The sequence below is a fragment of the Drosophila santomea genome, chromosome 3R (genome assembly GCF_016746245.2).
Source record: "Drosophila santomea strain STO CAGO 1482 chromosome 3R, Prin_Dsan_1.1, whole genome shotgun sequence".
NCBI classification, from domain to species: Eukaryota; Metazoa; Arthropoda; class Insecta; order Diptera; family Drosophilidae; genus Drosophila; species Drosophila santomea.
In genome coordinates, this window is record NC_053019.2 from 25,675,614 (window position 1) to 25,702,519 (window position 26,906).

General features: G+C 44.5%; 10 protein-coding genes across 15 annotated transcripts; 4 read left to right on the plus strand and 6 right to left on the minus strand.

Moving 5' to 3' along the window:
- Positions 1 to 138: 138 nt before the first annotated feature.
- On the minus strand, positions 139 to 2,257 carry LOC120451213 (thioredoxin domain-containing protein). Of its 2 annotated transcripts, XM_039634688.2 has the most exons (6): positions 2,047 to 2,257; positions 1,606 to 1,930; positions 1,356 to 1,517; positions 1,169 to 1,294; positions 1,049 to 1,078; positions 559 to 684 (listed from the first exon to the last, which is right to left on the minus strand). In XM_039634688.2, exons 1-5 carry the CDS (start codon positions 2,177 to 2,179, stop codon positions 1,069 to 1,071), a joined length of 756 nt encoding a protein of 251 aa, XP_039490622.1. In that variant the 5' UTR covers positions 2,180 to 2,257; the 3' UTR covers positions 559 to 684; positions 1,049 to 1,068. The 2 variants fall into 2 exon arrangements, with proteins under 2 accessions (XP_039490621.1, XP_039490622.1); XM_039634687.2 differs by lacking the exon at positions 1,049 to 1,078 and having other exon boundaries at positions 139 to 684; positions 2,047 to 2,256.
- Positions 2,258 to 2,397: 140 nt separating this feature from the next.
- Positions 2,398 to 4,170, minus strand: LOC120451214 (extensin-1). Of its 2 annotated transcripts, XM_039634689.2 has the most exons (4): positions 4,030 to 4,160; positions 3,462 to 3,960; positions 2,716 to 3,195; positions 2,529 to 2,654 (listed from the first exon to the last, which is right to left on the minus strand). In XM_039634689.2, the coding sequence occupies exons 2-4, from the start codon at positions 3,565 to 3,567 to the stop codon at positions 2,575 to 2,577; spliced, it is 666 nt and encodes a 221-aa protein (XP_039490623.1). In that variant the 5' UTR covers positions 3,568 to 3,960; positions 4,030 to 4,160; the 3' UTR covers positions 2,529 to 2,574. The 2 variants fall into 2 exon arrangements, with proteins under 2 accessions (XP_039490624.1, XP_039490623.1); XM_039634690.2 differs by having other exon boundaries at positions 2,398 to 2,654; positions 3,393 to 4,170.
- Positions 4,171 to 4,726: 556 nt separating this feature from the next.
- Positions 4,727 to 9,403, plus strand: LOC120450983 (inositol polyphosphate-5-phosphatase A). 4 transcript variants are annotated; one of them, XM_039634282.2, is made up of 9 exons: positions 4,728 to 4,913; positions 5,128 to 5,358; positions 5,604 to 5,783; positions 5,841 to 6,013; positions 6,072 to 6,159; positions 6,214 to 6,369; positions 6,426 to 6,665; positions 7,222 to 7,258; positions 8,961 to 9,403. In XM_039634282.2, the coding sequence occupies exons 1-9, from the start codon at positions 4,836 to 4,838 to the stop codon at positions 9,236 to 9,238; spliced, it is 1,461 nt and encodes a 486-aa protein (XP_039490216.1). In that variant the 5' UTR covers positions 4,728 to 4,835; the 3' UTR covers positions 9,239 to 9,403. The 4 variants fall into 4 exon arrangements, with proteins under 4 accessions (XP_039490214.1, XP_039490216.1, XP_039490215.1 ...); XM_039634281.1 differs by lacking the exon at positions 7,222 to 7,258 and adding an exon at positions 8,868 to 8,908; XM_039634280.2 differs by lacking the exon at positions 8,961 to 9,403 and having other exon boundaries at positions 4,727 to 4,913; positions 7,222 to 8,809.
- On the minus strand, positions 9,395 to 10,505 carry LOC120450985 (transmembrane emp24 domain-containing protein bai). Its single transcript, XM_039634286.2, has 5 exons — positions 10,244 to 10,505; positions 10,058 to 10,178; positions 9,894 to 9,964; positions 9,690 to 9,816; positions 9,395 to 9,627 (listed from the first exon to the last, which is right to left on the minus strand). The coding sequence occupies exons 1-5, from the start codon at positions 10,421 to 10,423 to the stop codon at positions 9,506 to 9,508; spliced, it is 621 nt and encodes a 206-aa protein (XP_039490220.1). The 5' UTR covers positions 10,424 to 10,505; the 3' UTR covers positions 9,395 to 9,505.
- A 307-nt stretch (positions 10,506 to 10,812) lies between these two features.
- Positions 10,813 to 15,867, plus strand: LOC120450982 (YTH domain-containing family protein). The gene is made up of 10 exons (XM_039634279.1): positions 10,813 to 10,955; positions 11,021 to 11,054; positions 11,232 to 11,253; positions 11,392 to 11,487; positions 11,590 to 11,697; positions 13,188 to 13,282; positions 13,352 to 13,495; positions 13,562 to 14,226; positions 14,292 to 15,204; positions 15,266 to 15,867. The coding sequence occupies exons 2-10, from the start codon at positions 11,037 to 11,039 to the stop codon at positions 15,305 to 15,307; spliced, it is 2,103 nt and encodes a 700-aa protein (XP_039490213.1). The 5' UTR covers positions 10,813 to 10,955; positions 11,021 to 11,036; the 3' UTR covers positions 15,308 to 15,867.
- LOC120450984 (purine nucleoside phosphorylase) lies at positions 11,948 to 13,032 on the minus strand. The gene is made up of 2 exons (XM_039634285.1): positions 12,099 to 13,032; positions 11,948 to 12,040 (listed from the first exon to the last, which is right to left on the minus strand). Exons 1-2 carry the CDS (start codon positions 12,933 to 12,935, stop codon positions 12,005 to 12,007), a joined length of 873 nt encoding a protein of 290 aa, XP_039490219.1. The 5' UTR covers positions 12,936 to 13,032; the 3' UTR covers positions 11,948 to 12,004.
- A 541-nt stretch (positions 15,868 to 16,408) lies between the features above and the next one.
- On the plus strand, positions 16,409 to 20,480 carry LOC120452304 (telomerase-binding protein EST1A). Its single transcript, XM_039636446.2, has 10 exons — positions 16,409 to 16,742; positions 16,805 to 17,184; positions 17,249 to 17,698; positions 17,760 to 18,139; positions 18,200 to 18,342; positions 18,399 to 18,534; positions 18,591 to 18,686; positions 18,755 to 19,552; positions 19,791 to 19,927; positions 19,985 to 20,480. Exons 1-10 carry the CDS (start codon positions 16,532 to 16,534, stop codon positions 20,125 to 20,127), a joined length of 2,874 nt encoding a protein of 957 aa, XP_039492380.1. The 5' UTR covers positions 16,409 to 16,531; the 3' UTR covers positions 20,128 to 20,480.
- Positions 20,481 to 20,654: 174 nt separating this feature from the next.
- LOC120451820 (nuclear hormone receptor HR96) lies at positions 20,655 to 24,703 on the minus strand. Its single transcript, XM_039635789.2, has 6 exons — positions 23,724 to 24,703; positions 23,599 to 23,655; positions 22,725 to 23,533; positions 21,471 to 21,680; positions 21,199 to 21,411; positions 20,655 to 21,142 (listed from the first exon to the last, which is right to left on the minus strand). Exons 1-6 carry the CDS (start codon positions 24,379 to 24,381, stop codon positions 20,942 to 20,944), a joined length of 2,148 nt encoding a protein of 715 aa, XP_039491723.1. The 5' UTR covers positions 24,382 to 24,703; the 3' UTR covers positions 20,655 to 20,941.
- A 223-nt stretch (positions 24,704 to 24,926) lies between these two features.
- On the plus strand, positions 24,927 to 25,470 carry LOC120451823 (ER membrane protein complex subunit 6). Its single transcript, XM_039635791.1, has 2 exons — positions 24,927 to 25,147; positions 25,201 to 25,470. The coding sequence occupies exons 1-2, from the start codon at positions 25,015 to 25,017 to the stop codon at positions 25,407 to 25,409; spliced, it is 342 nt and encodes a 113-aa protein (XP_039491725.1). The 5' UTR covers positions 24,927 to 25,014; the 3' UTR covers positions 25,410 to 25,470.
- On the minus strand, positions 25,456 to 26,679 carry LOC120451822 (beta-1,4-galactosyltransferase 7). The gene is made up of 3 exons (XM_039635790.2): positions 26,472 to 26,679; positions 25,787 to 26,408; positions 25,456 to 25,724 (listed from the first exon to the last, which is right to left on the minus strand). The coding sequence occupies exons 1-3, from the start codon at positions 26,566 to 26,568 to the stop codon at positions 25,475 to 25,477; spliced, it is 969 nt and encodes a 322-aa protein (XP_039491724.1). The 5' UTR covers positions 26,569 to 26,679; the 3' UTR covers positions 25,456 to 25,474.
- Positions 26,680 to 26,906: the final 227 nt, after the last annotated feature.

A 26,906-nucleotide genomic window follows, 5' to 3' on the forward strand; every position in this document is an offset into this window, starting at 1 on the left:
CCAAGATACGAAAAATCCAGGTTCCGAGGAATACGTTTACGCCAATGGAAACGGTTACGCTGGCTGCGAAACAATTAAAAAAAACTCCCCAAACACGATCGCGAATCTCACGCCTTACGAAACGAAACGCTGCTTTAATTTGAGCGTACCACGCCAAACTATCATCGCACTTAAGCAATTGGCTAGATTGCTAGCCGAGTTAGCCCCTGAACTGCGAGCCCAGTTGCTAAATGGGCCGATCTAAATATTTTTGTTTGCTTGCGCGCTAATTAATTGAAAGCAATCAAGAGATAGATAGGATAGGTATTGTCTGCGATGTGCGCCAGTGAACAATGGATCTTCTGCGATATTAGGTATATGTATCTGCATGTTCCATTGCCAGCGTTCCACCCAAAAGAGCTGCCACTTTTCGAGGCATTAGGAATTGCTGTAGTTGAATTTTCGCGCTCACTTCTCCACTAATTGTTACCATCCAACTGCTTTAAAAACTGCATGTTTTTTTTGTGTTGTTAATATTAGTTTTATTTCGACTTGTTTTTCGTTTTCGCCGGCTCTGAACTGAATATTTTGGCCACCTTTTTGCCAACAAAGAAGAGAACAACTAATGCAAAGATACCCAAAGTCGTCAGCGATGTTATGTTTTCAGCTGCAAAATAACTCTGCAGAGGGCCCAAAAATTCGTTTCTGAAAAGCACGAAAGTTTAAACATTAGCTCATTTGTTTATTGTTACTAGGATAAACGTTTTGTAGTATTAAATTCGATCTTCTCAAACCAGGAACTGTTTTAGCGAGGGTAACATTGATTATTGTAATATTGTTTATGTACAAACTGGATATTATACAACGGTTACGATTAACATTTGGTTCGATATTAATCAACGGAGTAATATTAACAATTGTTTAAAGCTCGATGGTGGAATCAGTGTCTTTGTTGAATACCCTCAAACTTTGCGTTATATGCAACCTTGTACCGGGGACTAAGAATCAGTATTTGTTAACTAATTATAATTATTAATAGGTTTAACAAGTTTTATCTGGGCTCACTTACTAAACACATGTATCAGTTTCTCACAAATCCCTATAAGAAGGTCATAATCGGACTTTGAGTTTAAAATTCGATCGATGGATAAATTAAAAAATACATTTTAGCTTTGAGAGGGATACTTACACGGCACTGGGGATCGCCGGCACTGGCTGAGGATAGCTCTGGGTATACCCCTTCTCGGCAAACTGGACAAAGGCCTCGGGACTGTATTGCTTGGCTGAGTATTTGTACATCTTTCCCTGTCGCAAGCTGAAATGATAATAGTTTATATTATCATTGCTCCAAAACAACCAAATCAATTAGTACTTACAAAATAAAGGCCGGTGATTCCAGCACTCCCAGTCGTTTAGCAGTTGAGATTCCAGACTCCAAGCTGTTCATGCGAGCAATATTCAGCTTTCGCTTCAGCTTTCCGCCCACGGATTCCCAGACGGCATAGAGTCGCTGACAGACGGTACACTCGGCCGAAGAGCTGGAAGTGGGTGTAGGTGAGCATATGTGCACATATACATCTCATGACGCTTAGATGGCGACCTCAACGCATGACTAATATAGCTTACAAGAAGATAAACCAGTCCCCGGTGGTGGCACCCGACGAGGCTTGAGTCAGGTGCTCAAAGTTATCGTCGGAAAGCTCTTTGACCGCTGGCTCCAAGTTGTCATTGAAGAAGTCTAGGATTTCGTCATCGTTGATCTCGCCGTGATAGAGAATGGGTATTCCGCGCCTGAAGAAGACCAGAGCGGGCTCCTTGCTGGGGTCGTAGATGGACACCAGGTTGCTGTCCACCGACTGCACCACAATGGCCGACAAGGTCTCCTCCAGCTGGGCACGTATCTTGGTGACCATATTCTCATATTCCACGCAGCGCTGGCAATTGTTTTTGTCTGCAATTAAGTGCGCTCTTTAGCCAGTGTAACCGGTGTAACATCCTCCATATGCACAGTGGACACGTAAGCTGGATTTCTCTGGCACATATGTACATATATGTACCAATACTCACTGAATAGGACAACCACATTGCTGCTGCCGGTCAGGAGTTGAATCAACTCGGTGTCGTCCACACGCCGCAAATCCTGGCCTGCAGCACATCCCAGACTCAGGGCTATAACAACAAGCGATATTAGGTGCAGCATTATCTGGCTGTGGATCTGGAGGAGCGGAGTGGATCACTGGCGAATGAATCCGAATCCGATCGGAACTTGGATGCCGACGGTCAGTGGCCCGGCTATCGATAGTCGGCGAAATGTATCGTCGCCAGTGATGCGTAAGGTGACAGCTTTCGTACCTAGGTAAGGCTGTGTACCTAGGTTGATATTTTGGTGGGAAAGAAACAAACGAACTTGAAAATGTTGAATCGCTTAAAAACCTAATTGTGCTGAGTTAATGATAAGTCCCCAGTTCAAATCAATTTGAGAGACAAGCACAAGAGTACAATACGAAATACTTTTATTCATAAGATTTTAACAAATAAATAATCAAGTGTAATACAATTTGTAACAATGCATTTATAACTAATTTTGGTATTGGTCTACGAACTTCTTCCTTCAAAATTTTCTATAGAATTTATTACAAAATCGTAGAGGTCTTCAATTTGTTGCGCTACTTTATCTGGAAAATGCCAAAAAAATAGTAATTATTTAGGTTGAAAGATCCATAGAAAAACACGTACCCTTATCGGTTTCTACAAGTTTGCTTTCCATTCCATCGCTCTCACCCGATCCAGACATCATATCATCCTTGAAAATGTTTTTCAGCTTCGGCAGCACCAAGAGCAGGAAAATCAACCCGATGAACTTGACGATTTTCTTGAATATCAACAGTTTGAGCAATATCTTTCCGAGCGTATACAAGTTGATCTTGGACTTTAGCTTCTCCAGAATGGATTCGTGCGACTGGTAGGGAATGAATGGAGCTGGCTTATAAAAGGGAGGAGGTGGTGGTCCATAGGATGGATAGCCAGCTGGCGGTCCATATTCCGGCGGAGGAGGCAGATAGTTGTTGTTGGGCGGTGGCAGGTAGTTGTTGTTTGGCGGCGGATTGTACTGGTATCCATTGTTCGGCGGAGGCAGGTACTCCGGAGCAGGAGTGGCTGGAGGTAGGTAGCTGTTGCTGGGTGGGGAGCTGTAGCTGTAGCCCCCACTGTCGTTGCCTAGTAAATGCAAAAGAATCAAGTAAGTCTAGCTTTCAACTCAGGTTTCAAGGCATAATTCAAAACAGTATTCCAAAGAGTTCTGTTATAAGGGCTTTAATAGTTTTTTTGTTTTTTTTTAAATTATATTTTGAAGCACTTCATCTTAACAAACTGTAGAGAGTCACATATATTTGGAATTAATTTTTTAACTTCACTTAGTTTTGAGAGATGGCTTTTTTGCAGCACTTGAGGATCTCTTTGTATCCTTTTCATGGTTCACACACCGAAATCCAATGAGTTCGAGTTCTGGATATCCCCGGAATAGCTATCTCCAGCACAAACGCAGATGCAGGAAGTGCATATGAGAACGACAAGGTATGCGGTACGCATTTTTCGATCGCGTTGAGATATGAGTTAAGCGGTTCCTAAAAGTACAATAAACGTTTTTCTTGCCGTCCGTCGCTTTATAAATTTGTGGCCGAATACATTGTTGCAAAGAAAATATCAGGTGGACGACGGACGTGTGTGCAAGTATTTATAACTGCCATCGCATTTCCCCCGAAAGGCTTGGCCCCCACTTATAGGGCATATATGCAGCGTGGAGTCGAAGTCGAATTGGAATCACTTGGAATCACTTGTGTATTCTTGCAAGAAATGTGGCTACCGTCCGGCTCACGTGCTGTTCAGTATTCATGCTACGTGCAATCGCTTGGATTGTGTTGGAGATTTCGAAAGAGACGCACAGAGTTCAATACAACTTTCACTAGCCAACTTTCAAAAAGCCTGAAAATAGCAAACCGCCTATATTATATAGTGTTTGCCACTTTGTGTTTCATTCCGGCATTTGCGTACATTTTTTGACAAATTGTTAAACCCGTTTTGTGGGAATTTCGGATTTGCATAAGTGACACAAATTGATGACATTCCCGACAAGTGTTGCGAATGTAATACTTTTGAAGATACTTAGGAATTCTGCCAAGGACTGCACCGTCGTATGTACGCAGTAACTACTGTGAGCTGTTTCAATGAAAATATGATGTAGTGGCTACGCACCGTAGCTCTTAATGGGCCTTAATAGCTTTATGTCGGCGGATATGCTTCTAATATATATGACGGCTGTACAACTTGGTTAATGTGCCATCACACCGCTTGAATTCTTAATTTCGAACTGCATTTATGCGCATTTAATTGCAGTTACACTGAGATTTTAAAAACTAAATCGAGATAATAAGGTACATAATACTATTTTTATTTTCTTTACTGTCTAATTGTTTATATCTTTGTTTAACTGATCATTGTACACATTATATTTCCGTTACTTTTTATCTCGGTCAGCACCGGAAGTGACCTAATTACGATTCAAAAACCTAAAGTTAGCTAAGTATGGAAGAAAATAAGCTATTGTATTTATTGTATTGAAGTTATTAGACCACTCAATTTAAGCGATATAGATAAGTTACATTTAGGTACTACATATATAAATACAATATATATTTGAAATATAAACGAGTACGGTCACTCGAAAGCTGATAATCGAAATGGCCTAGTTTTCGCCAGGCCGTACGGTCACACTGCGCCTTGACTCAATTAGTATTTACAATTGGAACGCTGATAAAAAGTGAATAAAATTGTTGCATCGCAGGCGAAAGTGGGATCAAATGGACTCAGCACAGGAAGACGCGTCCAGCACGGATGTCTTTCTGGTCACGGCGAACGTTGGCAGCCTGTTCGAGGACGTAAGTGGACGTTGAAACGGATGCGATATGTCCACTGGGCTAGGAAGTATACATGTTTACGTACGGCCCATACATACACGATGCGTAAATCGCATATTTATGTATGGACCCACTGACATACATAGATATGTATAACCGAATCCGAGCTCCCAAACAAATTGGTATTCAGCACATTAGCGACCGCCGATAATCGAATTTCCAATCCACTTTGCAGCCGGAGAGGCTACTGCAGCTATGGCTAAGCGAATTTCTCGCCAAGATCGCCCGCGCCCAGCCCCGTTTCCTGGCCCTCCACCTCCAGGAAGTGGGCGGCAAGACGTACGAGAAGTCAATGGAGTACGTGCAGGAGTTCATCAGGTGCCTCTGCGATGCCCCCGAAATGGGCGACTTCACCTGCGTACACATCTTCATGGACGAGGACTTCAAGTCAGCCGAGCACTTTACGGTGGGTGAATCGTGTTTCTAGGTCAATCGGCAAATCAAAAACCAATTCAGATGAACTCAGGCGTTAACGCACTTATTGTTCAATTACAATTTCGCCGAAAGCATCATAAAAATATGAATTAAATCACTGGGCTTAGTCATGACGAATGGGTCTTGAATTCCTATATCAACAGATACGCGTATTATTTCCGTTCAAGCCCAAAAACAACATTTTATTTATTTTATTGTATTATATTTTATTTGTAGGCCCTTGGAAGTCTCTACTTTGTGCATAAGGATGTTGATTCTCTGAAGATATGGAATTTCCTAACCCACAGCTGGGAAGAAAGTCTTCAGGACATTAAAGATAAACATATCTATTCCGGAAATATTGAAACTATTGCCACCAAAGAAAAGTCCAAGTTCCCACAGCATTTCTTTCCGGAGGTAGGTTAATATGAAAACTATGAAGTAATATTATTAATTTTACTATATTCGTTTTAGTGTAAATGGTCCCGAAAAGGTTTTATGCGAACCCGATGGGAAATCAATGGCACCGTCATCGATCTAGTCAATATTCACTTATTCCACGATGCATCCAATTTGGCTGCATGCGAAAATTTCCCCTCCGTTTATTGCAAGACGCGCAGAAGAGCCCTAGTTCATACAATTGAAAGGTGACTGTTGCTGCTGCCTCATCTTAAGCCTAATAATAAGTTAATATACTCAAAATAGGTTCCATTTGGACGAACAGAATGGCACTGTGCCATTTTTCCTCTTTGGGGATTTTAATTTTAGGTGTGACACTGAAGGCGTTGTGAAAGTAAGTTAAACCTTTTAATCATTTTGAACATAAATGTAATGACTTTTCTATTAGGAATTAACCGAAAACTTGACCCCTCATCGCGTTCAAAATGTGAAGAATGAGAACGATAAGATCCATTATCGCAACTCAACTGGAAACAACGTACTTACCGTTGGAAAGAAAGAATTTAGTCATGCCGACCATCAACTTAAGTTCAAAGAAGACTGGGTAAGTAAACACATTCCCAGCACTAAACTTAATGGCTAAGTTTTCCTCAATTTTAGCTAAAGAAATTTGACAGAGAACTGGAGCCACTTAAAGACGTCCTAGTCGAATATCCAATTAAGTTCGTGCCCTCGTATCCCTTCGAAGAAGACCCAGAAATGCCCACCGACTACATGTCTACTCGCTGTCCGGCCTGGTGCGACAGGATTTTGATGAGTCCCCAAGTCAATGAGATTATCCAGGGCGATAACTGGACATATGGAATGATAGGAGAAGCTGTGTGCATGGGCGACCACAAGGTAAAGTTAATTAGTACTTCTCTTCAACTTTTTACTACATTTTAGTTACTACAGGGGCAATCTAAAATTACATACAAATCCCGATTGCCTTTAGCTCTTGCACCAATTTTGACAAATATTCTTGCTCCTCGCTATTAGAGGCTTCATATGCTTCATATACTCTTTCCAAACGTCTTACACAACCAGGCTGTTTCTAATTCTGCTTCCATTTCTAACAACTATGTTTACCTTCGGCATGGTGTCGCTTAGTCCTCTTGTAGTGCGCTTACTATATCCTTTAAAATACAAATTTTAACTGAAAGAAACTAGAATCTGTGATGGAACTCACTTCGTTTTAATATCAGCACTTTACAATTTTAGATGATCTGCAAGGATATTTAAGAGCTTCGGTTTATCGAAGTAAGTTTGAATAACGTTATCAATTTCGTAGCATAGATTATAAATCTGAACTTAGGTCAGGCAAAAATGCAGGGATTCATATGTATATAACATTTCTAAAGACACTTTCTACTTCAATCGGTCTAATAATTATTATCTCTTCTTTTTTGTCATGTAGCCTGTTTACTTAACTGTCCGTCTTAAACCAAACAAAGGTACTTATAGATCTTGTGATTGCAACTACACGAATACTTACGCCAAGCCCAACAAAATCTCAACATCACCTCTGCCCGCAGTCAAACTGAAATACTGTCCCTATGCAAATAAGCTCTTTGAGGATATAGCCACCAGTTCAAAGTTAATTGTTGACACGGAAGCTCGCAATATGTACAATTCTCTTAAAATTAGTCAAGACGAGGAGGCAAGCAGAACGACTACCTCGAATTTCCCGAATATTAGTATTAACATAATTGATTCCGACAATATCTGCATGTGCCTGTGCGCACACCTTTCTAGTAATAGTCTGTTGCAGTTTGACGACTGCAATCGAACTGGCGAGGCCATTTGCCCCATGTGCCGGAACATAATCAAAAGGCAGCCGGTGGCACACCGCTATAAGCTGCTATCCAAGCGCCTGATGATATCGCAGGATATCATAATTAACCGCATAGATACACAGCATCTAAGCACGGACCCTGAGCGACAATACGAGGATCCGTACACTCCGGAGAGCACCGAATCGCATTCGCCCTACCCGGAGATCACTAGCTCCTTCACCTCCACCTCGAGCAGTTCGCGCAGTCCATTCGAACGCAGACTAGCGACGGACAGATTGGCAGAGAGCAAAGATGGCGAATCGGATATATCGCCCTGTCCCGAGGTGGGCGATCCGGTAGCAGAGAAACCCGCCAGAGGCACTGTAACTCCTGGTCAACTGAAATCGCGGCTAGAGACTTTAAAGCGCTTATCCATCAAAGACGAAGAAGAGGACGAGAGCGAAGACGCAGTTGATGAGGCGGGAGCGGGTGATGTTGAACATGTTGGCGCTGTTTGCCTTCCAAACGCTGCTCCAAAGCGCCCAAAACGCCGCTCTAAAGTTATTCCTATGTGTTGTACCATCAACTAATTGCAGTTTTTGTTATTTTGATTTATATTTTGTTGTTAAGAATAGTATTTTAAAGCTGGAGATTGAACTACCGCTTGTTAAAACGCTATGCATTATTTTATACTTATTTTATAATAATTTATGTAGTAAGCAAGATTCAAAGATTTCTTAGCATCTGCATGCACTAAATCCATTTATCAATACTTTTTTTTTTACTTATCTGAAGTAATGAAATCTCTATATGCTCCTTTTTCGAAACTCATTTTTCTACATTAATTACTACCTAATTGTACCAAGTCAGAAGGTAAAAACTTTAAACAGTTTTATTAGTTTTACTGTGACCTGCACCTGAAGCTTTAATAGCCAAGGTGCACGAGAGATCTTTGAATTTACTTTGTGTAAATATAATTGTAGACCCCATGGAATCGTATGTAAATATGTCGAGCGATTGTAGTTATAATTTGAAACTCATGTGCATTTAAACGCCATACCGAAATCTCTTAAAACGTTTTATATCTTATGTACCCTGTTCCTTTTCGCAGAAAAGCGATTCAGCCTAAGCCCGTATTAAACTATTTCTTTGAATCTGTGTTTTAAGTATGTACATTGTTTATTATGTGTTCGTCTTCTTTAAGAAAATAAATTACTTTTTTATACCTCACTTGTCTTCTTTTTCTTTTCATTTATAGTTTATATTTTTTAACGCAATTCTTTTTCAGTTTTCTATCACTAATCAAAGTTGCCAGCGGATTGAGAAAATGTTCGTTTATAATTTCTTCATGTGCCATAATCATATATTTATACTTTTCTAGGCCCTGCGGATCCCACAGCTATCTCGAAGCTACCGGAGGGCTTGGCGAACCTGGTGAATCAAGCGCTGAACGACGAGAGCCTGTGGATGGAGCAGTCCGTGGTGGACGATTCGAGTGCATCGCACAGCTCCGCGGCCAAGTCGCGCTATATCTTGATGAAGAAGGGAACCACCGCCAGTTCGTGCAAGGAAGAGCCCGACGAGGCTGGGGCTTTGGCCGCCAAGAGCGATGGATTGGATACCGAAAGTGCTATGCTGCTGAAGGAAACAACCGTCTAAGTGCTTCGCAACTTTTAACTTATGCCAGCTGAGCCAATAACTTGTACCGTGTGGTTTTGTGTTATGTACCTGTTATGTTAAACGCGTCCAATACGAGCTATTTATTTGTCACACCGCCAAGAAATGTGGAGAGCAGTCGCAGTAATAAAATATACGTACGTGGTAGTTGCATTTATTTCAGAAAAACGTTCAAAAGATGAAAGGATGAAATCTAAACCAGGCATTTAAACACAGTTCCACGCACGCATTAAGACTACGGCTAGGCGACTATTCGATGAGTTTTTTGGCTTTGAAATATCTGCGGAGGTACAGAACTTGCCACGTCGCCAAGCCGAGCAGGCAGCACATACTGAAGATGCTGAAGAACAGGACGCGACTGTTGGTTTTCTCTGCAAGCATATCGGGAACCATAATTAGACGTTATTTTAGGGAATTTTGATATCAGCCTTACCATTGGTATCGCGCATTTCCTCCTCCCGCTTGCGCATGAGAACGAAGTCACGCACAATGGAGTCGGAGAGGTCCTCCAGACGCTTAAGATCAACTTCCAGGGGCTTCAGCTTGGAGGCCTCGCCAATCTGAATTGTCGTAGAAAGAATACACGTCATTTAAGTGATGCAAAAATGGGGTATAATGCCATGACGTTTATACTTACGCCTTCGTAGCTTTTGGTCTCCACTCCCTTTTTGGTCAAGAGCGATACTTCCTGTACAATGCCGCGTTGATCTGCTTACAAAATAAAACGTTTATATTATAATATGAACTATTTTACATACATATGGGAGTTTGGTGCAAAGCAGTTCGCCGGTTTTGACTTACGTGCAGGAACTTTGGATATGAAGCAGATCTCGTAGGCATCGTACACCTCGGACATGAAACTGAATTTGCCCTTGGTGATGTGCTCCTTTTGCGACAGGATGTGTCCCTTGGTATCGCGAGCCTGTGGGACGCAAATTTAGCCGGTTAAGTGCGTGAAAAAGGACGTGTACTGAGCGGAAAACTCACAATGTAGTCGATGATCTGGCCGGGCACGTCAGAAACTTCGTACTCGCCCATTACCAGTTGGTTCGCCTGGATGTCTTCCTTGAGGCACTTCTGGGTGTTTGGCGACAGCTTGAACATCACCGCATGGCTGCTCCAAGCACAGGCCATCAGTAGGCACACAATTAAAGCCGCCCTCGCCATAGCTAACAATTTAAATCTAACAAAATCTACGGCTGACAAAGATGAGGTGGCTATTTTATAGAGCTGGCACAAGACCGATGTGTTTGCGATGATATCGAAGTGTCCAGAATTTTGGCAACTTCAAATCGATAGTTCGGCGATGCAGCCCTGTCTATTCTGTACTAAATGCTGGAAAATACTGCAGCTTAAATATTATCCCAAAATGATATATTTAACTATATTCGAATAGGATTTAATCTTAATTTAAGCTTATATGCTGTGTATGGGGTTCAATTCTTAATATTCCACAAATGTACATTTTATTCGGACAGCCGTTAAATTAGTGTTGCTAATATCGCTTTTGTCTGCGCAACGCCGTTCGTGCAAACAGACGGCTTCGGAAGCGTTAAGAATCCTGTCAGTGTATTGGTTAATGTGCGTGTGGTGTCAGTGTATGTGGTTCTTTAAGTAAAAAATATATCGGAGTTTATAAAAACTTTTAAGCAACAAACTCTGCCTGCCTTGTGTTTTTATATCATTTATTTTAAAAGGGGTAATATAGCCAAGGGCCAGCCAACCGAATCGGCGTCGCAATACTAAGCCATTTCCTATTTGCAGGCAAAAAGTGCAGCAAATGTCAGGCGTGGATCAGGTAATTGTATTTTGCATACACACATATGTACATATGCTCGATTCGATTTATGTCGGGATTTCGCAGGAAGTTTTTCCATTGTACATAAATCAATGATTGTTTGCGGATATAAAGGATGCCTGGTAAACAAAACCGATAATTGCATTAACCTGCGGTGTGTTTCTGTTTCGATTGCAGATGAAAATACCAGGAAACACAGGTATATAACCTACCACCACAGACAGAGCGTTTTCCTATAGACAGGAACTACTCGACGACGGCCGAGTTTCGATCGTATTTCTTGCTTAATGTGCGGTTTTAATGCGATTTTCTCTGTTTACCATGCCCCATAATGCAGCTAAATCGGTCGAGGAGCGCAACATACCATGGAGTCAGCAAGTCGATGAGGCCTCTTACGAAAATCTATCCTCTCCCACTCACGATGAAGTCTCTGGTGAGTTCTTCGACTATAGTATATATGGATTCCGTCTAACCATCTCCTTTGATTCGAAATCCCCAACCCTCCATCTCCCACCTCCATATCTCACCCACAAAGGCAACGACAACTCCATGCAATTCCAATATCCGCCGTTCAACTTCAAGGAGAATTGCAACACTCCATGGAATAATATGAACAAGGGCCGAAAGGCGAACGCCAACCATGGTATGTATAGCAGTTTTCATCCAGCACTTGACTTGCACTCGGCTAGCCAGCAATCGTTCTCACTAACTGGTTTTTCGACTCGGCGAATATGCATAAGTCGGTGCACCGGGAAGTCGGGATTAGGCCGATTAGCTTCCGATTGGATTCACTTGGGTCTTGTGGCCGATAATCTCGCTTAACTATCACAGTATGCCAGATCAGGATAAGTAGCTTTGTACCATTGAAATTCTGATTTGCAAAGGACTCCAAATATTTCTTACATAATATAATTTATTTTTGAAACAATACCTATAACAAGATTTTAACACTATTTACTATTAGCAAAGTTACTGCACACCAGAATCTAAGGGAGATATTTTTTAGAATCAAAAGTATATAAGTTATATTAGAATCAACACTACCTTTGCCTTTAGGATGTCCTCGGCCCAATCCTCGGCAGCCATATTCCTAATAGCCGTGGTCAGGACCTTCTGGAGGTTTTCGGATTGATTCTTGAAGATGTAGATTATTTCGTGGGTGGTTGCGTTCGGCTGCTTGCCGCACCAGCACTCCATGTTGGTGACCAGACCCAGCGAGGCGTACGGAATGCCTGCCTCCTTGGCCAATGTGGCCTCGGGACACAGGGTCATGCTCAGCAGATCGGCGCCCCACTTGCGGAACATGTTGTTCTCGGCGACGGTGGAGTAACGCGGTCCTTCGAGTGTGAGGACGGTGCCGCTGGATTTTGTGGGGAACTGCAGTTCTGCGGCGGCATTCAGGAGGTGCTGCCTGGTGCGTTCGCAAAAGGTGGGATTCATGGGCACGTGACAGACGCCCAAGGGACTACCCACAGCGCCGTCATAGAAGGTCTGAGCCCGCCGCGACGTATAATCTATCACATCGTTGGGCACCACCAAGTGTCCCGGCTGGATGGTGTCCCTCAGAGAACTGAACGTGTTCGTTACCAGGATGTGGGTGCAGCCCATTTTGCGCATGGCCCACACATTCGCCCTGTAGTTAATGTTGCTCGGCATGATGTCGTGGTTTCGGCCATTTCGCGACAGCAGACACACATTGACGCCTTCTATCTGGCCATCGATGAGCACATCGGATGGTTTTCCAAACGGCGTGCATACTGCATACTCCATGCGCTCTGCCAAATAGATGGGCTTGTCCAGATTGGCCTCGCCAATTATGCCAATTTTGATGGGGATGGTGTCCTTCTCAAGATCGCTCTGCACTTCCAAATCCGCCTCCATTGGATATGTAAATTTGGATAAATTTCGTAAAATCTGTTGGCCCGAAAGTAAAACAAAATCGAAATGTAATTCAAGTTGCTGGGCCTCCTTAAATCTGTAAAAATGCAATTCAAGCCACAGATACCGCAAGTTTCTTTGGGTGTTTCAAGAAATCACTAACTTTAAGGTGTGAGGATGTGGCGTATGTTTATAAATAATGTAATATTTGTATAAAAAGGGATTTTAATACGTAGTCTTCCACAATATTTTTAGATTCGTATAAAAGACATGGACATAGTATTCCCAATAACACACGACGCAACGAGCACCAAGTAAATCCTTGGAATTCCAGGAAGCCAGCAGCACAGGTACTTAAGAATAAAACTTAATAATACATGTTGCATTCGAAAGATATTTACTTATCCTACATTTTTCAGTCGATTCGAAATGAAAACGATCAGCCGTCTACAAAGCTGGACAACAGAACAAGCGATGAAGCACAAAATCAAGAAGTTGTCGCCGCTCCCAAGAAGACAACCTGGGCCTCAATTGCCTCTCAGCCAGCCAAACTAACATCCAGAGTGAGTATCTGACTCCCTTCCATCCACCATCAAGCAAACGCACTCATATCCTTGTTACTTTCACAGGCAGCGTCCACCACTTCCAACAGCAAGAAGAAGGGTCCTGGCATGCCACCACCGCCAATGGTTCCGGGAAAGCACAATTTAGATGTTAACGTATGGGATTTGCCGAACAATAAACCCCCTCCTGTACCATCTCCACCCTCGCCGATCGACTTGGGCTATTCTGACTTGAGCTCTGACTTTTCCATATCGAGCAACACAGCACCGCCATTGGGCGCACGGGCCGAGAAGGTGCACAAGGACACGGAGAACTTCCTGAAGTACGAGCACAAGGGCTTGGGAAATAACAATAATTTCAGCAGAGCCAAGGTTTCGCCCACGGGTCCAGTTCGCAGGAATCTGGGACCCCAGCAGCCTGTCCACCATGCCGCCCCACGTCCAGCTACCAATGCCGGTCCATTTGGGCCACCAAACGCCAGACGACACGACGGCGGGCCGCATCCAAACCGCAACTCAGAGCGCTCAGGCAACTATTCCAGTTTCCGCAGCAGCGAGTTTGAAAATGCTTCTAAGTTCGAGTACCGGGACGAGAACCAATCACGACCGGTGGAAGCCACATCTACAACCGAGGAGGTGCCTGTCGATCCCCAACTCCTGTTGGACGAATTAAAAGACAAAAACAATTACAACCCGAAAGTGTTGGACTTGAAAAAAGCCGGTTCAGCCAGGTGAATTTACTATATAAGTTTATATTTGTGTTATTCAAATACTGATTCGTACTTTCCTCTCTCAGATTCTTTGTCATCAAATCGTATTCGGAAGATGACATCCACCGCAGTATAAAGTATGAGATTTGGTGCTCAACCGATCACGGCAATAAGAGATTGGACGATGCATTCAAGGAGCGACACCACGAGGGCGGCAACATCATGCTGTTCTTCTCGGTGAATGGATCTGGCCATTTCTGCGGCATGGCACAAATGATGACGGCGGTCGATTACAACTCAACGTCGAGCGTTTGGTCGCAGGACAAGTGGAGGGGCAAGTTCAAGGTGAAGTGGATATATGTTAAAGATGTGCCTAACCCAACACTGCGCCACATTCGACTGGAGAACAATGACAATAAGTCGGTGACGAACTCAAGGGACACCCAGGAAGTACCTAACGACAAAGGCATCGAGGTGCTCCAGATCTTGCACTCGTACAACCATTCAACGTCCATATTCGATGACTTCTTCCACTACGAAAAGAAGCAGGAGGAAGAGGTCTCCTCGAAGCGTCCGCCAATGCATGTTCCCGATGGAAACAACCAAGCGCCGGCCCCGCTTGCCCGCAGCTTCAACCGCCAGGCGGACGACAAGGACAGGGATCGCGATGGGCGCGGTGGCATGTCACAAAAGCACTTTAACTCTGGAGGAGGAGCCGGTTTCCGTAATCCAGGTCACAGGGGCGGCGCCGAACGGGGCGGATCACACAATAATTACAGCGAGTATCGTCGAGGCTTCGACATTCAGAAATCAAGCAGCGACTATCAGTTCAAGGACCGTGATGGCCCGGACTTTGACAGAGAAAATGACTTTGGCTCCCACTACGGGTCCAATAATCGAAAAAATGAATATCAACAGAATAATACGAACAAGGCCAGGTTAAAAACCCGTGATCGTGATTTTAGTACTGAACAAATGAAAATCGGCGTGCGCTTTAAGGTGAGTTTCTTCGCATCTTAAGATTTGCAAATTAATTAATTTGAATAAATTTTTATTGCAGGACACGGACAAGGATAAAATGCGAAGCAATGAATATTCATAAATTTACTGATGCTGCGGTAGAATTCTTTTTTAAATGATATTGAATGGACTCCCACAATCCGTTGAATTGCTTAGAGACGTTAAATTATAATTTTTAGATTTTTTAACCATTGCGTGTACAAGATAAAATCCCGATTCATGGAGAGCATATAAAACCAACATGTGGGAACTAGGATTAACGATTAAAATATGATAACATTTTTACGTAATTATTTATTACAATATTTATATAAATCTATTGACGCTCACATTGAACAGTTCATAAAAAATTAATGATCGATTTTGCCGATATATACAACATTTATAAACACCAAGGAGTCTGCTTCAGCCATTCCTTGTAGTTGCACTGTAACAATTTATACAACTTATTTGAATCTAAAGTGTACACGACTTATGTATGTATAATATAATTAAAGTAACCAATCCATCAATTACTCATTGACTAATCTACCAACATCTCTCGATATAAATGCGCTATTTGTAAGAGATTGAGATCAAAAATATTCCTTTCCAACAAGCTTAAAATAGTATTCTCTAAATAATACCTACACGTAAAAGCAATATGGGCCGAATATTATTACTTTCACAGCGCTATCCAATAATTATACGTTAGTGGAAGACTGAAACAGTATAATAAATGAAGTCATGTACGTAACAAAATTAAACCCAACAAAACATGCGAACATAAAGCGAACTCATACTCAAACAGCAACGCATTTTCTGATTAAAAACTATTATTATTAGTTTAAAATTTAAAAAATAGGATGCTAAATGAAAGGAAGGAACCAATGGAGTATAGAGGATCTTGATTTTGTAATATGTGCAAAGCAAAGTGGTAAGTAAAGTTTAAAATAGAAATTAGGGAATTCTTCATGTTCAAATCTACCCATATATTACCATTTTTTCCTGGCTAATGTTTAATTTTGTGGCAAAGGTACAAGTGCAGGTTAATTCTCTCAATTGTATTGTAAAATCAAGCATTCCGGTCACTAAAAATCAATTCTGTAACCAATGCGCAAAAATATTTGGAATTCAAATCTAGCGCCAAAGGAATGCGAGTGCCAGCCGTCAAAATAGCATTGAGCGCGGTCTGGTCACACTGAAGCGACCCAGCAACGGGTCACACTGCTGATCTAGAGATTTTTCGAGGCGTAATTTACACTCTACACATTTGACAAACTTCCAACAAAGGGATAAATGCAACAGCAAAAGCATCGTTTGAAATATGAGTCGAAAGGGAACGCGAGAACAAAATGATATATCGCTGATAATTGGGACGCTGCCGAAACGTCTGCAGAATAAAATCGCTGCCAGCTGCAGCCACGCAGCAGCAGCAGCAGGAACAACAGCAACAACAACAAAAGCGTTTGCGACGGAGACGGAAAACGCAGAGAATGCGGAGCCAGTGGCTACGATAGCGAATGCTTCAAGGCCAGGTGAGTGTTTGCATGACGCATCACTATAGACACGTCCATGTCATCTCCCTATTTCGCCACAGTCGCCATCCTGAGCAATGCGGCCGCAGGAAAGGGTAAAACCGATGCCCAGGTCAAACAACCCGTTTTGGATACCAGCGGGAAAGTGGCGCGAGAAGGCGGGATTCCGGGCATTCTGCGCGTGGCCACCTCGGTGGCGGGAGAGGGTAATAGGAATGGACAGGGTCAGGGCAAGAGCGGACACAGTGCTCGGCGCAGGGGTCGCAACTCGCACTTTGGCAAGGACAAGGAGCACGCTCCGCAGTCGCCAGTGACGCGCACTCGTTTGACCACCGAACATCCGGATTGGTTTGAGCCGCTGTTGAGCCTGCCCCATGCCAAGAACATAGTCCACCTGTACGATCAGCTCATGGTCCTCAATCAGCGAAATCTTGTACTGATAGTAAGTATATATAGCTGACCTCCAAAAGATCCACCATTAAAAAAATCATTAAAATCTCCCCCAGAACTGGAAGAACTTTTGCTACATTCATGGTCAGCTGCAGGACGCTTTCAAACAACTTTGTTTAGAGCAATTGAAATTCGTGTGCGAGCACAAGGTTGATGTCTTCTTTTGGAAACTGCTCTTCTACAATGTGCGGGATTACCTGAAGCGTCAGCAAACGGACCAGGCGCATACCCATACGCTCCTGTTGATTGAGCAGGCCACAAAGTTCTATCGCATGCTCTACGACAAGCTGATGGCCAAGTGCGTGGCATCGTCGCGCTGCGAGAGCGCTCTTAAAGTGGTGGCCCAGAGGCTGCTCATCTGTCTAGGTGATCTGTCGCGCTACCGGGTTAACCATGTCAAGGCAACGGATTACCTGGAGGCGGCCAGATACTATCAGCGGGCGCAGGAGCTGGTACCTGGCAATGGGGCACCTTACAACCAGCTGGCGGTCATATCCATTTATCATGTAAGTGATAAACGACACAGTATTTTTGACAATGGTTCTAAGCTTCATATTTTCTGTTCAGCACAAGCGCTTCGATGCCGTTTATTACTATGTGCGCAGCTTGTTGACATCGAACTCCATTCAGACTGCCAAGGAAAGCCTGTTGGATCTGTTCGATGAGATTCGGCGCAAGTACGAGGAGACCGAGATGAAACAATCTCCCATGCACTATGCAGCTGCATCAAAGAATCAAAAGTCGAAGCAAATGCGCAAGGAGGTATGGATCTATCCGGATGGCATCAGACGCCTACATCGCACCGATGACAAGGGAAACAAGGCGAAGGGCAACAAGGCCACCATGGCGGAGGTCAATCGTTACGAGGAGATGGCGCCGGAGGAGCTTCTGCCCCGTATTATGTCCCTTTATCTGTACTTGATAGGCAAACTCTACACAGGCACAGAGTGAGTACATTTTACTTTCATCTTAAAGTGAAAGTTGAATAGCGGTGTTTTCGATTACAGTGTGGACTCGTTATATCCGCTGCTAAGGAAACTGCAAATCCAAATAGGCGTCGCACTGAAGCACGACAACCTGTTGTCACGCTCCAAACTGCTGAAAATAGTGGCACTCAACTTGTTCGTCGTCGAGCACAACAAACGGAAAAGTATGAATGATAAGGCACAATCGTGGTAAAACTTAATGCTTTCTATTATTGTATAGCGTCACGCCGTGAGATGCGTTATCACAGCTTCAATTTTGCCAACTCATTCTTTGGGCTCATGGTGAAGAAAACAAACCAGCTGCTGGCTGGTTTTGTGGAAGACTCTACAAACATCCAGTGTCTCCCAGAAGAAGAGTAAGCTTATATTCCCCTTGCTGATTTTATCTTTGCTAATTTATGTGCTATTCCAGTTTTACGACTGTAAACACATATCTTCTGTACGTAAATGTTTATGTACATTGGTTGGGCATCAATTCGGACGTGTGGGAACCTGTCAGATCGGAAGAGTATGTATCATTATTACTACTACTTTATAATTTGTTGGAACCACTTTTCATGAACTCTTATATTTCAGACACTCTTTCATCGATTGCTGGGCTGAGCTAACCACCCTTTTTGATTACATTGAATGCTTGATGGGAAAGCACAAACTGGAGAAAAAAGAAATACTGTTGGATGAGGATGTTGCCCTCAGCGGTTTCAATCCGTTGGGCCGTGAAACGCTAAGCAAGGATTGCCTTAAACGAGGAGCCGAGCGTCTTCAGTTTTTCGAACGTGTTCGTAGGATTGGTCAGTTCCAAGCATACTACGTCGAGCATCAAGAGGCTCTCCAGCAGCCGTTGGAATCGAGCTTCATTATTGAGCATTTAAACGCAGCGATGAAGAACGCATTGGAAAGCTTTGATGCCGAAAGTTGTGGTCTTACGGCGAACGTTTCAAAGATTCACAGTCCGGCCGTTGAGGAATTGTTGTGTCGTTCAACTGATAGCGATGTTTCTGAGCTGTGCAAGCTGAAGAAGGAACTGGAGGCCAAGGCTAGAGTTAAGCAGATATGCACCAGCAAGCTGGAGGACATTCTCAAGTTCGTGGACACGAAAATATACATCGAGGTGCGACCGCGCTACCTTCTACCGGATACCAACTGCTTTATCGACTGCCTTGAAGACTTCGAGAAACTGTCCACAGAGTTTAAACGCTATACTCTCATTATACCGCTGACAGTGGTAAAGGAACTGGATGGTCTCTCCAAGGGCGTTAAGTTGGACTCTTACCGCAGCTCGAAGCAGACGCAGCGCATCCACCACTTTGACGAGGTGTCGTCGCGGGCCAAAAAGTCGTTAGAGTTTATCAAGTCGGCCAAAAGCAATGTGAAGTAAGCTATTGTTCATTTAGTTTCGCGCGTCAGCTAATAGTTCCTTACTACTGATTTTTGATAATGGGTTTATTAGCGATTAGCTAATTTTGTAATTCTGTCTAGGCCATTGATTTCTATTGTGATGGAAAAATCGTTTCCTAATAATGTATTGAAATTGTATTTTTACATTAATAGGCATCGTTGTTGGGGAATTTTTTCCTGCAAATCAATAAATCCCTTTCAATTTCTTTTTAAGGTGTGCTACCACGAAGGGCTCGTTTGTCAATGCTTCGGTGTTTGCTCTAGTTGAGGAGGAGTATCTCTCCAACGACGACAAGATTCTGGCAACGGCAATGGCTGTCTCGAAAACATCGAAATCCGAACAATGCACAGGTGAGCTGGCCTAAAGTTTCCTTCTTAACAGGTTTTCTAACTAAAAATCGTTCACAGATGGCAAGTGTTTCATTCAAACGGAATTGGTGCTCATTACCACCGATCGAAATTTGCGTGTGAAGGCTCTTTCTCGCAACTTGGCTGTCAGCGCGTTGGATGAGTTCCTGCAGTGGGCCAAGGACTGCCGCGAATCAACCTGAAAGCCGACTTGCGCTGCGAGTGGACCGGCTAACAATTGGAATGGACTTGCACATCGCACAGTGGTGGTGCGGAGCGAGCTCGAGATATTATATTACCTACATTATACATAAATGACTATGTAAGTCGGGGTCGGAAGATGCAGACACATACGCTGACTGCGGATACGTACACGACGTGGATTCCTGAGGACTGGTCACGGGTACACAGGCGCGGATGTTGTGGTGTTTCCCCGGGTTGATGCTTTGATGAAGCACATCTCGTTGGTTTCCAATCATCTAATTTGTTTTTTCTCACTTCTTCAAATTTATATTTTGTGACTTTCGGAATTAAATCATTTTGGATTGTTGTTCAATCGCATGGCTTATTAATTTTGCCTTAAGGGGTGGGAAATAAGAACAATGCATTTTATTAGCAATGGTTCAGTGCTGACTGCGGTTTATTTGTTGTACATTTGTTTTAAAGAAGTTAAAAGCCTTTGTGATAGGGAAGAAAGGTTTTGTTATTCCAGAGACACCACGCTTTCATATTAATTATTGCATTATTGTTTAGTTTATTTGAAACTAGGTAAACGGTGTACATTACATATAGATTGTGTTGCTTTGCACTTGGTATCCTAAATATGCTCTCTTTGATGTAGAAATATAAAATCTATGCAGTATATGCAAATCTAACAATCACATTCGATTAAAATCTAACATTACAAGCGACAGATAAAACAGACATCAACAACAACAACAACTACAGCTTGTTGATCATTCATCATTGGGCATCGGCGTCGACATGGGCATTAAATGCCCGACACGCATCGGTTCTCTAGTGATTTTTCAAATCGAATATTTCACGCAGCAAGGGCTCCACCTGGGATGGGTTAACATTCAAATAGACATTAATTATGAACTTGTTCAGACGCTCCACATCTGAAATCTTTTGGATTAGCTTGATAAACGCGTTTCTCGCCTCACAGCCAGAATAAACACTCTCCAGATATCTTCGCAGAAGATAATAGTAGGAATTCTATGGGGTGAAAGAAAGTTAGCTCTGTAAACTAGAGGTATAAAGAGCTCACCCACCTGTTCCAATCTAATCACGTCTTTGTGTATCACTCGCGATCGAGCCGAAGTAAAAAGGACAATGGCGCACATAATCAGGATTATGTTCTCGTCCATGCGCCACTTCTCGTCAAACGTTGTGATGAACTTCTGGTGCTCCTCGTAGATATTGCCTTCGGCGAACTTGAGCAGGTCAGTGCGTATGTTGCCCATGTTCTCTTTGGTATGGGGTACCTGCAAAGCACATTATCATATCAGTCTTATAAATTATGTAGTTATTTAAATAATGGTACCTTCCAGGCGGCGCGATCGTCGTCGTAAATCATGACGGAGCGCATTATCATCATTTCTGTGCAGCCACCTTTGAGTAGGGCCACCTGGTCCTCCTGGCACATGTCACGGAATGCTGTAATCTTCTTGGCCATTTTGATAAGCCGCTTGATGGCCACCGCCGTCAGATTGATCAGCTGCAGTAGCTTTGGGTTGTGGCGAGTATCGTCGGGCTGTGGTTGACAAAACAAACAAACAAAATGGAAAAGAACGCACAGGTGGCCATTATTATCGGCATAATCGTAAAGGCTTCTCCCTGGAAGGTGACTCAATCGAATGGTGGAGCACTGCTTATCATAGCGTCCAACACCTGGCTGCTCCATATTTCGTCAAAAAAATGGTATCGTTTTTCCTAATTAACAATACCGAAATGTGCTAATTGCGATGAGGCGAAACAGGCAAACAGCCTAAGCGACAATAAACGCCCAAATCGACGGTTGGAGACTCATGAGCGCCTGCTGGCGCTCTTGATAATGGTTGATAATGTCACAATTGGCACGCCCAGAGGCTGATAAAGCCACTGTCTGCTCGTTCTTGGCAGAGCAGACGTTCTGATTGCGCGAAAACTAGGGTGGCTCGATCAATGGGACAACAGTTCGTGGAGTTGATGAATCATGATTGGATAATTCTAAGTAATTTCTCCTGGGCAACTAAAGGTCAAGTGAAAGTGTTGACACATCTTAGTTTGAAAAGGTGTGTCTGGTTTGATCCGAGAAGCCATATTTTTTAACTACTCAGTGGGAATATAAAGTTTATATTGAATGGAAGTTTTTGTGGCTTAGGGTCTTAGTTTAAGGCCAATTTTTGTAATCAAATGTACATATAGAAACACTTGCTCGCCAACTAGACCTTAACTAGACCCAGTGGCATGACTTGAAACTCTTTAACCCTCTGTGGTAAAACGGGGTAAATCGAAGCCGAGATCAGTATTCTTTGCTCCACCAAAGCATCTTGAAATACAAAATCCGAGCCACCCCATTGAAAAGTGTGTTTACATTTGGTAGGTGAGCATGGCTGGGACCCCAGAAACGGGCTGGCGGAGATACGGCCCATAGGCACACATCGAGAGACGCACTGAATCACCGAATGGCTAAGAGCTGCCAGGTGCCGAATGTACATATATCGCCGCTCGTTCACTCTGATTAGATAAGCCATGGTGTTGGAGCTATAAATGTAGGAAGACCGATAGGCTAATGCCTTGGGCTGTTGGTTGTTACCTTAATGCGATCATCGCCCATCATCAGGGCGCTGAGGTCCTCGTCCACGGGATCATAGAGAGCCTCGCTGGCCAGTCGCAGCTCCCGCAGTTTCATTTGCTCCGCCTCGTTCAGCTCGCGATCCAACTGCAGGGTGGAGGGTGCGCAAATGGGTTGCTGCAGGTGCGACTGATTGTTGTTTCCGGCCGCATTGCATCCACCGTACGCGGACATTTCCTCCTTGACGCGTGATGCCGGGTGCTGTATGCTATTGAAGGCCTGGTACTCAATGCGGATCACCTCGGATAGCACCGATTCGATTGAGTTAATGCTAAAGTCGCTGTCCAGACTGGGCTCGTCGTTGTAGTTGGTCTGCATGAAGGTCTTCAGATCGAAGTCCGGCGAGTTGGCTATGTAAGGCAAGGGGTGGCTACTCGATGTACTTGGCTGCTCCCCGACAGCGGGCGAGTTGTACTGCAGATCCACGGCAGCGTCAGGTGGAGAAATTGGCGGGCTGTTGCCCAGCATGCTTTGTATGACAGTATCAGCTCGCTCCGCCGGCGCTGGAGGCTTCATCGCCGGCTCCTTGTCCAGCAATGGCTTGCGGTCTGCTGTCTGCTGGGCTGCGTTCGCTCCTCCGCCGCTTAGGATTCGGTTAAGGATGCGCAGTGCCTCGGCAGGCGTATTCATGAACTTGTTCATTATATCTATGGCGTCCTCCGGCGAGTGCATCAAGTTCTGCATAAACTCCACCACGTCCGCCGGCGAGTCAACTATCTTGGAGATAATTTCAACGCCGTCCGTGGGCGAGCTCATGAATTTCGTAAATACTGCATATTTAAATAGACAACGATTGTAAAAATAAGTTTAAAACCACAACTTCTAAAACTCTAACCTGTCAGCGCGTTGAAGGGCGAGTTCATAAACTTTGAAATGATCTTGAGCGCATCGCCTGTAAAGATTCAAGTGGTTCATGGGTCAGCGGAGAAGGCCACACGACAAAATCCTCGAAGTACCCACCTGGATAGTCTATCAAATGCGACACCAGCCTTAAGGCGTCCTTTTGTGAGCTGATTACCTTCTCCATAACCGAAATAGCCTCCTTCTGGGTGCGCATCAGCCGGTTGATGGCCTGCGAGGCCCGATCCGGGTCGGATACGATCTGGTCGACGATCTTCTCGGCCGTCATCTGCAGCGGATTCACCTGTGTGCCCGGGGAACTGGCCTGTCCACCGTTGGCACCGCTGTCCGCTGAGCCGCAGCTCTGCGAATCCTGTGACCCCGAGTAGTGATCCAGGTTGCTGCTGCTGCTGTCCGCCGGCGCTTTGTGATCCGTCTCTTCGCCGCCATCGGCGTCGCAGGCATCCGTTCCGTTCTCCATGAGGCGGCGCTTGGCCCGATTGGTCTCGATCTTGCGCCGCTTGATCAGCTTGTCCTCCTCGGACATAATGTTCTCGCTCTTCATCCCGATATCCAGGCACTTGCGCAGGCGGCATTTCTGGCAGAAGCGTCGGGTGACCACTGTGATGTCGCAGTTCTGGTTGAAGGGGCAGGTGAACTGCTTCTTGGCCAGCGCGTTTCGTCGGAAGAATGCCTTGCAGCTCTCGCAGGTGACCGCATTGAAGTTGTAGCCCAGCGCCTTGTCTCCGCACACCGCGCAGTTCTTTGGCGGCGACATTTCGACGGAGGCAGCTTTCAATTAGGGGCCCTCTGATTGATTTTTTAATTGCCCCTCTCCCGGTGGTGCGGTGGAGCAGCTGCTGGCGGAGGAGGAGCAGGCGCTGGGTGGGTGGCTGTGTTGGTGGTGGTGGTCGTGTGTTGTGGGGGCAGGAACTCCGCGTATCAGAACAACTGTCCGCGCGACAGCATAGCAGTTAGTACCCACGTCAAACGCACGAATTGCACGCAGATTCGGCAGCTCGCGTTATCACCACATATTTTAATGAATTACTGTCCGTCCGAGCGCTCCAGCCCAATCCCAATAACAACAATCTGCGTGCCCGGGCGAATGGCAAACGCAAATATGAGCCATTGTATGGCAATCGTAGCACCATGCAGTGAGAACAGAGATCCACTGTTGCAAAATATGCAAATCTATTTAATATTTCATTAAACTCAATTCTCTAACGTAAAACAGCTCTTCAAGGTTATTTAGTTTATCTCACAAAATTATATGTCATGCAAAAGCAGCGAGTGAATTTTCTCAGTGCATAACTATCGACACCAATCGATAACACCTTCGACATACAATCGAAGTTTACCGTCTGAGAAGATTTTTGCTAGAAATTAAATTAGAATTTAATCAAATAAAATGAATCGTGTAAAGACCACGCAGTCCAAGACAGGCGAAATCATCGCCTACAGCGAGAGCGCCATCCGGAACAACATATCCGCCGTGGAGTACTGCCGCACATCGATGGCCGCTATCTCCGGCTGTGCTGCGGGTAATTGCCTCCAATTGATGGTGCACCAACTTAGTTAATGTCCCAATTCGCAGGTATTCTGGGTCTGAGTGGCACGCTGGGATTCCTCTTCTACTTCCTGTCCGTGTTCGTGCTCTGGATTCTGGTGCTCGCAAAGTCGGGCACGCAGTGGCGCAAGTTCTTCATTAACCGCAGAAATCTGCTGACCAATCAGTTCATGGGCGGCCTTTGCACCTACGTGCTCTTCTGGACATTCTTGTATGGCATGGTGCACGTGTATTAGCGCATTTACAAATCAAACACATATATAGCGAAATAAACATAGGATCTTTGGTTTAACACAACCCATCAGGTTTGTACCGCCGATGCAGCCGCTGCCGTTCCGGAGCAGTCGCACCAAGGCGTTTTATTAACATCACAATCGAGCAAAATGTTGAGGATGGTCACCGGCACCTGGTCAATGAGCATCTCATGCACCTTGAGTATTTTGTACTTCACGTTGTCCAGGCCCGTGTTATGGTCCCGCTTGCGGGTCATCTCCTTCTGGTTGAAGCACTTCTGGGTGTCACGCTTACGGTGATAGCGGTTGTGAATATGGCTAAATATGAATGACCAAAATTATTACACACGTCGACTTGCTTTGCGGAGCACTGATCTCACCTGAATGTATCATTAGTGCCAGTCTTAATGTTCTGCGGCCGCGTCACCTGTAGTCCTGCATCCCGGATGCGCACAAAGAATTCGTCGTCCTCCAATCCCCAGCCCCAGTACTGGTTGGACATGCCGTTCATCTGCTTAAAGTGCTCCCTTCGCACCAGCAAGATCCCACCGACGAAGTTGTCGTAGTGATAATTGGGATGCAGCTTGGGCCCGGCGATGTGCAGTGGTCCCAAACCGCTGGGATACTCATAGTGTAGATTGTCATTCAAGGGCAACAAGTCCACGTCGTGCATGGCAATGTAATCGTACACATCGCTGGCAAACTGGAAGCCCACGTTGATGAGGGAGGCACGGTTGAAGCGGAACCTGTCCACCTGGTTCAGCACAAAGATGTGGTGGGCCACGTCCTGCCGCTTCAAAAAGGCGGTCATGTGCGGCACGAACTGAAGGAGTTCCTCAAAACGGTCCCGAAACGGCACCAGCAGTGCCATCTTGTGCACAGACGCACCATGGTCATGAGGCTGTGGTGGCTTTACATCCGCTGGCTCTTTCTTTATGACGGTTACTCCTTCGCCCGCACCGCCAAGCTTGGCCAGCGGATTGGACAGCGGGCACACGCAGTCTATTAAAAGAGCGGTTCCGGGATCAGTATTTATAGCAAGGAGTTCATGTTTCGCATACCCACCTGATCCCAATGGCATGAAACTGAGCACCGCAATCCCGCCCAGGCAGAAGCACAGGCCACAGACGAAGACCCAGTTTATGGTGGATATATTCACCATTTGGAGCCGCTTTTATACAGAAGTCCAGTGGCTTGAACGAATTCGGGCCATAGGCGGAATATGTTATAAACTTTTTAGCTGCCGGTTGGAAGTGTGACCGCTGCTGGACCGCTTAAAAATACCACAACGTGAAAAAAATATTCGATTACTCGATTGGAAAACATCGAATTTCCCGCTCAACAAGGTAAGCTGTAACGTATTTTTAAATTTTCAAAATAACCCTGTGTAATTGTTCATTAATGCTTAAAAGTTCCTTGCAAAATGCATTGCGAGCAACCTATTATAACGATACTAGTATATACTATATGCATTTGGGTTTTAACTTTTATTTATCAAAC

Coding starts and splice junctions, on each gene's coding strand:
- LOC120451823 (XM_039635791.1), top strand. CDS start 25,015: ATGAATCGTGTAAAGACCACGCAGTCCAAGACAGGCGAAATCATCGCC. Junction 25,148..25,200: donor TATCTCCGGCTGTGCTGCGG/GTAATTGCCTCC, acceptor CCCAATTCGCAG/GTATTCTGGGTCTGAGTGGC.
- LOC120451820 (XM_039635789.2), bottom strand. CDS start 24,381: ATGTCGCCGCCAAAGAACTGCGCGGTGTGCGGAGACAAGGCGCTGGGC. Junction 23,656..23,723: donor GCATTTGATAGACTATCCAG/GTGGGTACTTCG, acceptor GAATCTTTACAG/GCGATGCGCTCAAGATCATT. Junction 23,534..23,598: donor GCCCTTCAACGCGCTGACAG/GTTAGAGTTTTA, acceptor TTAAATATGCAG/TATTTACGAAATTCATGAGC.
- LOC120450983 (XM_039634280.2), top strand. CDS start 4,836: ATGGACTCAGCACAGGAAGACGCGTCCAGCACGGATGTCTTTCTGGTC. Junction 6,160..6,213: donor ACACTGAAGGCGTTGTGAAA/GTAAGTTAAACC, acceptor CTTTTCTATTAG/GAATTAACCGAAAACTTGAC. Junction 6,666..7,221: donor TGTGCATGGGCGACCACAAG/GTAAAGTTAATT, acceptor TTTGTCATGTAG/CCTGTTTACTTAACTGTCCG.
- LOC120450984 (XM_039634285.1), bottom strand. CDS start 12,935: ATGGAGGCGGATTTGGAAGTGCAGAGCGATCTTGAGAAGGACACCATC. Junction 12,041..12,098: donor AGGACATCCTAAAGGCAAAG/GTAGTGTTGATT, acceptor TATCTCCCTTAG/ATTCTGGTGTGCAGTAACTT.
- LOC120451822 (XM_039635790.2), bottom strand. CDS start 26,568: ATGGTGAATATATCCACCATAAACTGGGTCTTCGTCTGTGGCCTGTGC. Junction 26,409..26,471: donor TTTCATGCCATTGGGATCAG/GTGGGTATGCGA, acceptor CTCTTTTAATAG/ACTGCGTGTGCCCGCTGTCC. Junction 25,725..25,786: donor GGCACTAATGATACATTCAG/GTGAGATCAGTG, acceptor ATTCATATTTAG/CCATATTCACAACCGCTATC.
- LOC120451214 (XM_039634689.2), bottom strand. CDS start 3,567: ATGCGTACCGCATACCTTGTCGTTCTCATATGCACTTCCTGCATCTGC. Junction 3,196..3,461: donor CTCGAACTCATTGGATTTCG/GTGTGTGAACCA, acceptor TGCATTTACTAG/GCAACGACAGTGGGGGCTAC. Junction 2,655..2,715: donor ACTTGTAGAAACCGATAAGG/GTACGTGTTTTT, acceptor GGCATTTTCCAG/ATAAAGTAGCGCAACAAATT.
- LOC120451213 (XM_039634687.2), bottom strand. CDS start 2,179: ATGCTGCACCTAATATCGCTTGTTGTTATAGCCCTGAGTCTGGGATGT. Junction 1,931..2,046: donor CAATGTGGTTGTCCTATTCA/GTGAGTATTGGT, acceptor ACTTAATTGCAG/ACAAAAACAATTGCCAGCGC. Junction 1,518..1,605: donor GGGGACTGGTTTATCTTCTT/GTAAGCTATATT, acceptor ACCCACTTCCAG/CTCTTCGGCCGAGTGTACCG.
- LOC120452304 (XM_039636446.2), top strand. CDS start 16,532: ATGAGTCGAAAGGGAACGCGAGAACAAAATGATATATCGCTGATAATT. Junction 17,185..17,248: donor AGCGAAATCTTGTACTGATA/GTAAGTATATAT, acceptor AATCTCCCCCAG/AACTGGAAGAACTTTTGCTA. Junction 18,140..18,199: donor AAACTCTACACAGGCACAGA/GTGAGTACATTT, acceptor TTTCGATTACAG/TGTGGACTCGTTATATCCGC.
- LOC120450985 (XM_039634286.2), bottom strand. CDS start 10,423: ATGGCGAGGGCGGCTTTAATTGTGTGCCTACTGATGGCCTGTGCTTGG. Junction 10,179..10,243: donor GCCAGATCATCGACTACATT/GTGAGTTTTCCG, acceptor TGCGTCCCACAG/GCTCGCGATACCAAGGGACA. Junction 9,628..9,689: donor GGAAATGCGCGATACCAATG/GTAAGGCTGATA, acceptor ATATGCTTGCAG/AGAAAACCAACAGTCGCGTC.
- LOC120450982 (XM_039634279.1), top strand. Junction 14,227..14,291: donor AAAAAAGCCGGTTCAGCCAG/GTGAATTTACTA, acceptor TTCCTCTCTCAG/ATTCTTTGTCATCAAATCGT. Junction 15,205..15,265: donor AAATCGGCGTGCGCTTTAAG/GTGAGTTTCTTC, acceptor TTTTTATTGCAG/GACACGGACAAGGATAAAAT.